The following is a 10,174-nucleotide window of genomic DNA, read 5'->3' as shown; positions in this document are numbered from 1 at the left end:
TCTTGCAACTCTTCAGGTTCCCCTAATGATGATTCAGATGCATGCCTGATAGTGAGATGTAATGTGGCGTTTGTGCTATAGTGTTTGCCCAGTTTAACTCGTGTATACCAAAACCAGATGGCTTTCATTCTGTTCTCTCTACATTAAGGATAAGAGGGAGGAGAAAAAAGAAAAGGGAGGGAAAGCTTCCTCTTTGCTGTTTTCAGCTCTTTCCCCATCCCCCCAAAAGTTCCTGTAGATGTATGTTGTATTTTTAAGTTCTGGAAAAAAATGAGCTTTTTACCCAATATAAAATACAAATACATAATAAACTTATCTTTTTAAAACAATCTATACAAGCAGAAACTACAGTGCCTTTGAGAGTAAAGGCTGAGTCTTGTTTTTTTCTGTGATACAATTGAAAGGGAAAAGGGCTGTGCTTTATATAGACTGGGAATAATCTGAACAATCCCACGGTGCTTCCTAATGTACTCCACCTACCTTGCATCATAACTTCCTTTCTCATATTTATGGCCAAAAGCCAGTACAATATAAATGGAGTAGTGTGTGCGGCGGGTGAGTGGCAAGAACCTAACTCCATGTGTTTGGGTGTGGCTGTAGGCAAATATTAAACTTTACTCTGCGATTCTGTGGAACCTAGCTTTATTGAACAGCTGCATATGAAAAGGATTTGGGGTACCAAGCTTTCCGTGTGTCTGTCTTCTGGTAAGTTCTTTGCTTACCTTAATCTTTTGCTTACCTTAATCTTCAGGTGCAATAAGTGAGCATGTTGCCTACTGAAGAACTATTAAAGGGTTTGTGGAACTTGATGCGCAAGAATTGCTGAATTATTTTATTATTGAGATATACTTTGCATTAAATGGAGAGCTGTAACTATACACCAGCTCAGAATACTGCTTATCAGAACATGAAAATGTGCTGTTGTGCAGGCTGTCTTCTGTTGTTTAGAAAGTTGCATCAAGTCAGCAAAAATATCTGTTTTACCAGCTGATTTCTTTTCAGCTATCTGGGAAGGTGCAGCATCAGTGTTCCCGCTAGGTAAGATGCAAGAACTCCATTTAAAACTGTTTGGAGGGATTCTATATTTAACAGGAAAGGTTCATTTGTGGTTAAAACACATCAGGTCTGTGGGTGGAAGCAGTTACTTCTGTCATCTGTACTTGAAATTTGGTAGTTAATCTATTCTAAAAATTTTACGTTGCTACTTTTTCAGCTAACTAAAATTAACTTCTAACAATATATTTTAGTTCAGGATGTAAATTATATTGTTGTAATTATTTTCCATCCCACACAGTGTTTAAAAAAAAAAAACCTGCATCGCATACTTGTGATATATTTTCTGTATTGATGTATATTGCTGCTGTGTAACCACACTGTGTAGAAAAGTCATTGAAGGGTGTGCTACGAGCTCCTTTTTGGAGGCTTGTTTATACAGCACATCAGGTGTACATGCTCTCCATGTTGTAGGAAGATATATTGCCTATGTTGAAACATTTGTAGTGTAATATGATAGGTATAACTTGGATAACAATAGAATATTACTGCAAAGCATTGCATTGTCAACCTTAAGAGTGACTTTAATACCTCCTTAAATTGAGAGCTAAGACAATTCGTTACACAAGCTAAGACCATTACTTATCTGTGTTGCAGAAATATAAAAAAACCCCAACACTGGTATTGTGTGGTTCAAGGGTATTAGGTTTCGGTCTAAAATGCAGAGGATATGGAATGTGATACAGAATTATATTATTAGCTCTAATGCAAGGTGATGAAATGAATCATCATTTCCAGAGGCAGCATGTTTGGCTACCAAATAATGTTCTTGTCTCTGTCATTGCCTTGTTGTATGCCTCAATTTCCCTGCCTGTAAAGTAGGAAGCTGCTTGCTTGTGTCACGACTTCCTGGTCATAAGATGCTTTGAAGATGAAAAATACCATGTGAATAGATGCCACAGTTTTTATTGTATATTACACACTGTGCAGGAAGGCTGCACAGAGTTAGGAATTCAGCAAATAGTGAAAACCAGCGTTAAGTTAGGGTTTTTTAAAAAATAAATTCTATACTTGGTTGTAATATTTTTATAAAGGACTGAGAATTGCCCTGGAAAATTGTTGCCTGTTGAATTTTTGTGATCTGAATTAGATATTTCATTAGAAACTGGGGGGGGGGGGGGGAGTATTTTCCTTTTTTAAACTCAGGTAATTTCAGGAATTAATGAAGACCTTGTATTTTAGTTTGCATCATGCACAATAATTGAGTTTTCCCTTGGATATATACATCCTGAATCATTGAATATTATTAGTATATTAATTAGAAACTGTCCAATTTAACAGCCTTTCAGTACTGAAGATGTGTAGTATTGGTTTTATAATAAGTAAGGAGTAAGATAAGTCTGATCCTTACAGAAACACCAAAGCTGAAAAGTAAATTGCATTTCTGTTTCTTTCCCTTTTAAATCAATAATTGAGGCTGCCTGATCTCAGGATAAGATTAATTTAAGGTCTTTGATATGGAATGATATCTCATTGGATGTGAATTGCAAGGGATGTGTTTCCTCGGGTTCATATTCCAAACAGGTTTGGAAGCTGGTTTTGGGGTTGTTTTGGGGTATGGTTGGTTGGTTTATTTGATATGGCAAAGCAGGGGCCGAAATTTACTACGGTCATAGCCTAGCACTTCTGTAGAGCTAGCCATTCTTAAATATTTTACTTTCAGTTGAAAACGTATTTGTGGATGTTGAGGTGTGGTATGTTGTATCTAATATTAGTGCAATTGTGTGAAATGATCCTGCTGAATAGATTAACAAATGGGTCAGATTTGCAGGCAAATGTAAGGCTATTTGGGGCTGATGTGCATAAGAGAGATGGAGGATTGTAAAGTGGGGTGTGCCTTGCTTTAATTGATGCCCTCTTCTGTCCTCCTGTTTGATGGCTTTTCTTGCTATCTTGTCTTCCTGTTCCTGGGTGTGTTACAATCCAGGCTTGGTAGCTATAGTTGGAGGTGATGCATAAATAGTATGGGTTGTAACAAAATTATATATTTCATGCTCAGAGCACTCAAAGTTGTAATTCTTACCAATTTGTGTTTTCTTAGATTTGTGTCTTAAAGTGGCAGGCTTTTTTGAGACAAAGTTCTTTGTTTGATACTCTGCTTTGCTACTCAGTTAAGTTGTACATTGCAGTCATTCTTGCAAAAACTCTTTTGCTCTAGCTTGTGTCCTTGGTCATGCCTTTGGTGCCCTTGGTGCATTCGATCGAACTACTTCATTTGGTGGCTCCATAACTGCAAACTTTTATTTTCTGAGCTGTAGCAGAGTCAGCTGAAATCTGTGATGTGATTTTTAAAAGGAACTGCATCAGTAGGTACACAGCACATCCCTGGTTTCTTCCAAGTATGCCACAGTACTGAAATGCTTTTACATTTTAAGGCTTTTCAATACCTATAAACAGTGACTAGTTTTGGGGGTGGGGAATGAGAGGGAAGTATTTAATTTAGAATTTAGTTAAGGACCTGACCACTGTTTGAAAATGCTTAGCCTGTATACTGGGCAATCCTAAAACTCAATCTTTAAATGTCTGAGAGGAAAAAACTCTCATCCAAGGCTATATGGAGTTGTCACATATTTCAGTATTTACTATGCTGCTGTTTTTAAAAGAAGTGCAAGGTTTGACTGAGACTTGTCTTCCTTTTTTTTAAGTCTTTCATTTATACCTAGCTTGAAACTGAATTTTTGCATGTGGTTTGTTTTTTTTTTTTTCCCCCCCCCCCTTCTATCTTAATTCTTTGGATGCCTACATATATCTGTTTTACTGGTTTCAGGGAGGAACAAAAGACTGCTTTATGCTCTAGCTTGATGCAGTCTACAGGGTTCAAACTTCTGAACAAGGTGTCATGAGAGTATATTTTTGTGTCCCTGTTGTTTCTTTGGTGTTTGGTTGGGGTTTTTTTGTGTGGTTTTTTTTTGTTTTTTTTTTTTTTCCCTGCTGCACAGTGATCAAACAGCAATATAAACTAGCTGGTAGGGTGGTTAATAAACGGTGCATTTAAATTGTTCCCAGGGGAGGATGATTTCTTGGGATCTCGGTGTGAGGTGGTGCAAGCCTCAGCAGCCACCAAGGGTTACAAGCGGTGCCGAGAAGCCATAGCGGCCTTTTGGTTCACACCAGCCTCTTTACTTTTTCCAGCCCTCTCTCCCCAGAGAGACATCTCTGTGATGGATACTCTCTGCTCAGTGCTTGCCCTAGGCTCTGGTGTGGCCAGGCAGGGAGCAGGCTACCCCAGGAGACCTCGCAGATTTGCAGGCAGTGGAGCAGGTAGGGTTAGCTCCTTGCATCTCCCCTTCAAGGTGACAAATCTGACTGCCATTTGAGTGGGAGAGGAGGGACACAACTACTTAAAGGACTTCTGAATCATCTCATCATTGTCCCGAGAGCTAAAGGGAAGTGGGATAAGGTAACTGTGGAGGTCACATCGGGTTTGTAGCCTTTTGGTTGCTTTAGTGTCTTAAAATTTTGAGATACGTTTTCAGGGAATTTGTAGAGTTTGGTTGCTTCCCCCCATCTTAGAATATATGGGATAGCAGTAATGCAGACACTGCCAAGTTTCAGAAATGGCTCCCACACACCAGGTTTGAGTGCTTTTGGCTTAATGTATTAGTAATTATCCTGAGCATTGTGGATAGAAATGGCAACTCGTGATCCTTCCTGTGTAGTTGTCTGTGATGGTAAATCCTAAGGATTAACAACTGGATATAAACAGGCACACTGAAGAGTGAACAGCCCTGCTAGGGTCAAATTAGGTCTGCTTTGTGTATAATGCCATGTTTTTGATAATTTCCTCTTAATTCCCATCTGTGAGCTTATCTTTTAAAAACTAACAAATGTTACTGCAGGTACACAGCCTGTCTGATTTAATGTTTTGAATACAGTGTTGTACAGCATTAAATGTGAAGTGTTGATGTGTTTTTACATAGCTATATAGCCCTGCTCTAAAGCTATTTGGGAGTCTCTTTTATTATTTCGTACTCTTCTGACCCAATTTTTGTGATTAAGTGATACTTACCTGATTGCACATGGCATACCTCACTGTCAACCTCCTCTAGAAACTCTTACATGTAAAAGATAGCATGTTCAGTGACAAAAGATGAAAGCTGAGTAAGAGTTTCTGCTTGGAAAGCTTTCTTTCTTAATTTAGGTCAGTACTTCAGTGTGCTATGGTGTAAACAGCACAACGGTTGCACCCATCTTCACTATATAATAAGTGTATGTGGTAAGCTGATCCTACCTGACTGCCTGCCACCCAGCTCTGGCCCACACAGAGCATACCGGAGAGGGAGCAGCGTTAAAACAAATTCCCTGCCACCCGTGGGTGAGCAGCTGTGACCCTGGCTGGCAGGCAGGATGCTCCCCTCCAGGCACAGAACTGTGGAGTGAGCAGCAGCTCTGATTCAAGCTAAAATCCTCAAGCACTGGGTATCCCACTCCATCTGCTTGCCTGCCCTCCACGGGATTCAACGACTTCTGTTGGTCAGTTACCAGAATTTTGTTGCTGCATTTTCCACATTCTCTCTCCTAATTCCTCTCTTACAAGCTCCAGGAGTGTGTGTGTGTGTGTGTGTGTGTTTGGGTTTTTTTTGCTATAATGTGACAAGGAAATGATTGGGGATCTGAACGTTTTCCTAAGGATTACAGGCAGTTTTGAGCTCTCTTTCAGCAGGCTTTTTCTGCTCTGTTTAGTATTTGTAGGTGTTTAGGAATTTATCAGAAACTGTTGTCTTGGAGTTGGGCAAAACCAGAGATCACAAACTCTTCATGCTTGTGGTGCTAAATCTGGCACAGTTCCAGGACCCGAAATATTATTTACAAGTGTTTATACTGTCACAAGTAGGACAAATACTCTGTATAACAAGACATGCTGAGTGTGCAGTGTTTTTGTCTAAGTTTTCAAAAGAATAAAGACAGCTTCCCTTTTAAGGGTGGAGAGGATCTTGGCACTTGAAAGAGCCCTGAAAAGGCTTTGGAGATGTCAGGGATGTGCATGTGCACAATTCTGATCTGGGAGAATCCCCAAGAGGGGATTCCTAAGACTGTGAAGATAAGGCGAAATTTCACTTTACAGTGGCATCAAAAATACTTGTTCCAGGGCATTCACACAAAAATCACAGAAGTAATGCTTATGGTTATGTGGTGGGGTTTTGTTGTTTGTTTGGTTTTGGTTTTTTTTTTTTTTTTTTTTTTTTTTTAATTTAGAAGGATATTCTTCTCTCTTGACTTGCTTGGTTTGGACTCTTTTTTTTTGACCTTTGAACTGATATTCATAAGGATGTATACCCCTTTTACTCTCTAAAAATAAGGACAGAATTTGTGTCTTTTCCTGCAAAACCAGGTTTTCCAGCTGTATGAAAAACACTGAATTGTGTAGCCTATTGATAAGGTTTCTATTGCTTGAAATGCTTGGTGGGGTAGTTACTTTCTGGAGACGTTTGACTGATTTTTCTGTTGCTGGAAATCATGCGACTAGTAGCCATTTGATGCTGAAGAGAATAGGTCTCAAGAATTGACACATTTTTCGCTAGCAGCTAAACATTAATAGCAGTTTAATTTTAATAGCATACAGCAAGGTGTTGTTCAGAGGCAGTAATCATCAATATTTTCTATCAAATAAGGCAACTAATTTTTAAAATGCTCATTTTCTAGTTGTGGCAGGAAAGACGTGAGCAGGAATAACATCTAGCTATGTGGTGTGTTTATATAGAATAACCAAAGATCAAAGATCCTTCTACAACTCTGAAGAGGAAGCCAAGTAAAATATCCTTGCTTTCCTGGGAATAGTGTTTGGGGGCACCTTGTATGCAGATTGAGACTAAGGGTGTAGCAAGTCAACTTGTGTTTCTAAGAAGCCTTCAGATGAAATGTGTTATGGAAATGCAAATTATGTTTCCACTTCATTGCCTATATAGTAAGCTCTGGTCTGTCTCTTTTTCTAATTTTTTAAAATTTCATTCAGATATAATTGCCATTGTTTTTCACCATAAAGAGTATTTCTGAACTCTAGATGACTTTATCCTGCTGTGTCAAATGGGTGCAGTAGATATGTATAGTAAGGTGGGAGGAGTTCTGACACACCACTGTAAGAGAGAAGGAAGAAGGGCAGTAGGTCCAGATTTAAAACCAAACAATCCTCAACAATGTAATTTAGTTGAGCAGAGAGTTACTTCCGTAGTGTCTGATTTGCTTCTACCTTAAAAAGAAATTGGGGTTTTGTTTTGAAATGTTCTATGTAGAGCAGTTGATAACACACAATACAGCTGTGTTGAAAATACACATTTAATGAGAGGATTGTGACTGATGTGCGGTCTGGCTTTGTGTTATAAAGTAACCGTATGCTGTTGCCTTTGTCTCTTCCAGATGTTTCTGACAGTGTACCTCAGTAACAATGAGCAGCACTTCACTGAGGTGCCAGTCACCCCTGAAACAACCTGCAGGGATGTGGTGGAGCTGTGCAAGGAGCCTGGTGAGAGTGAGTGCCACCTGGCTGAAGTGTGGTGTGGCTCAGGTAGGTTGGGTTTGCACTCTGTAAATTACTGGGCATTCACCGCTTCTGATGAAGTGCACAGGTACCTGACAGACATGATCCTGTCCCAGAAGGTTTCTGCTTTACAGTTTTGCTAATCTGTCAGACCTGCTGTATGATAATGCATCTACAGAAAGGCTCACACATAGGAAAATGAGTTAAAAGCAAAAGGGGAATCAAGCATGCAGATGTTCTTGTGTATGCAGCCCTTCTCTGATTCAGATGAGCCTCTGAAGGGTGTGGGGAGTTGTTTTCTCTTCTTCCTTCTCCCCACAGTGGGATCCCAGTCGCCTGTGTGGGGTTTCTGAAGTAGTATCAGTAATTCTGTGACCCAGTCAGAATAATTTCTTTAACCCCATAGCATTTTTCACTTGCAGTGACAAATGAGACTTCCTTTTTCTGATGACACCTTTGTTGTTCCTGATCATGTTAACTGAGTTTGGAAGGGGTGTTACCAGAAGTAGTAGGAGTTACCTGATGTGAGGTGATCAGAGGTGTGTGGTGGATGGGAGGGAGGACATAGAAACTACTTCTGACTGTCCCCTGCCCTTTTAAGCCTGGGGAAGAGGGTATCTAAAATATGGCTAACTTTTCATGGCTTAAAGGGGAAAGGACTGTTGACTATCTCTTTTCTCCATGGTATTCATTAGAATACTGGTAGTCATCCAGAGGCCTAGAATAGATGAATCATGATGAGATTTTAAGTAATGAAAATAATGATATTTCATCCATCTTTTTTGAGATGCTTCAACAAAATCATAAAAGAATTGATGGTAAGGGCTTATGCTCCTGTCTTCCTCTGCTGTTGGCTCAGGCTCACACCTGTTCAGATAAGTTTTTAGTGGGTTGGATGTTTGTTTAATAACATGAGATATCCAAATTGTCACTTGATTTTTAGCCCCTTCTGACAGAGATGTAATGTTTCTAAGTTTAAAAAATTAAATGGAATTTTTTTTCTTCTCCTTATTAAATAAAGTAGCTTTTCTTTATAAATAATGGTAAAATAAAATCACCAATCCAGCATGGAAAGATCTTTTAGGAAAGTGTTTTTACTGTACATCTTTGTCCAACTATGTCTAAGACAACACAGTACCAAAGTCTACAGTGAAAGACAAGTAAGATGTAGAGTATGCTGTAAAGGTCAGCAAGATTGTCCTGAAATCAAGGGAAAGCACCTATACCGAGAGGCAGTTGAAGTCTGCCAGTACTTAGAGTCCAAATGGTCTTGTTAAGATGAAAAGTGAACTTCTGGATGTGTGGGATCATATAATACATGGAGGTTTATTTGTAAAATCAAGTTGTCAGTTTCTCTGGTACTCAAGGAGATGTAAGAAAATAATCTTTTTTTTTTTTTTTTTTTTTTTTTTTTTTTTGTCTGAGACTAGTCTTTACCGAGACATCATGAGGTACCACAAGAACAGATACCTAAATGTCACTTGCACAGCTATTGTCGTAAGACCAATAAAAAAGTTCATCCATTTATACAGGGAGAACCTTGATGATTGTTTTAAAAACAAATTATTATTGTTCTCTTAATTGATACACTCATATTTACTTATTATTTACTTCTATATGCAAACACTGGTGTGTATGTAAAACTGTATACAGTTTCTAACTGTACTTGGTAACAAAAAATGCAGTAATCTTCTAATGTTACATGATTTGAGACTTGAGTACTGGATGAAGTACATACATGTTGTTTTGGATAAAGTACATCCTTTCTTAAGCATCTGTGTAACATCCAGTAGCAACCATTTGCAAGATATGTTTTCATGTATGTCTTGGATTTTTGGGGGTGGGAAGGGAGAGAAATACTTCTAGCTTTTACTTAATCTCATTTTAGATGTCAGCAAAGTTCACTATCTTGTTTTTCCAAGATACACAGTAACTTCTATTTTGTTTGCATTTCACACTGAACAAATTAAACTTTATTTTAAAACAAACATGGCACATGGCAGCTAACTTTCTGGGGTAGAAACAAAAGATTTATGTTGGAAAATGAATTCTCAGACTTCAGTTACTGAGATCCTTTTTAGACAGATCATCTGTCTCTCTTTTCTGATGCTTGCTTAGGAATTTTAGCTTCTGTTGTCAGACCTTATTAAGCGTGCTTTGAAAGATTGCCGCAAGTGCGCTTGAGGCACTTTGCTCCCTGAAGGGGGTAAATTTACTACTCTCCCTGTCTTCCCAGTCTTGCTTGAAACTTGATGAGTATCAGGGCAAACTTTTTTGATCTTCCTATTATTGCTAGAATTCTGTTAGGCGACTACCTTGACCACAGTGGAAAACAGTTAAAGGTGTATGTGTGTATAAAGACTAAACTTTTTGAGACAGAGGAAAAAAAAATGGTCTGATTGTTTGTCCTTTCTTCCTGAGCTTTCCAAATGTAGTTTTGTTTGGTATTTGAAAATCTCTTTGACCTTTCTTTGAAGTCACTGAGTGGTATTGACAGAATCCTTGTGTAAAGGGTATCTCCCTTGATTATAGAGTTTCAGTTGAAGTATTGCCGAGCGGCTAGAAATGTCTCATAGGCCTGCTGTATATTTTTTAAGATGGAAATCTGACAGTGGTACGGTTGGGTTTTTTTGTACTTTTTTTTCT

The 10,174-nt window shown here is 38.7% G+C and overlaps 1 protein-coding gene across 1 annotated transcript in view; it reads left to right on the top strand.

The window, feature by feature from the left end:
- The first annotated feature begins 604 nt into the window (after positions 1 to 604).
- TP53BP2 (tumor protein p53 binding protein 2) overlaps positions 605 to 10,174 on the top strand; it is a 34,224-nt gene continuing 24,654 nt past the window's right edge. Inside the window, exons 1-2 of the mRNA XM_026844645.1 lie at positions 605 to 705; positions 7,408 to 7,555. Of these exons, the coding sequence (XP_026700446.1) occupies positions 7,408 to 7,555 (148 nt within the window). The 5' untranslated portion in view covers positions 605 to 705. The remainder of the gene's footprint in view (positions 706 to 7,407; positions 7,556 to 10,174) is intronic.

The sequence above is a fragment of the Athene cunicularia genome (genome assembly GCF_003259725.1).
Source record: "Athene cunicularia isolate RWA chromosome 3 unlocalized genomic scaffold, athCun1 chr3_part1, whole genome shotgun sequence".
Lineage (NCBI taxonomy): Eukaryota > Metazoa > Chordata > Aves > Strigiformes > Strigidae > Athene > Athene cunicularia.
The sequence above is the reverse complement of the archived record's forward strand: the minus strand, read 5'-3'. Positions and strand labels throughout refer to the sequence as shown.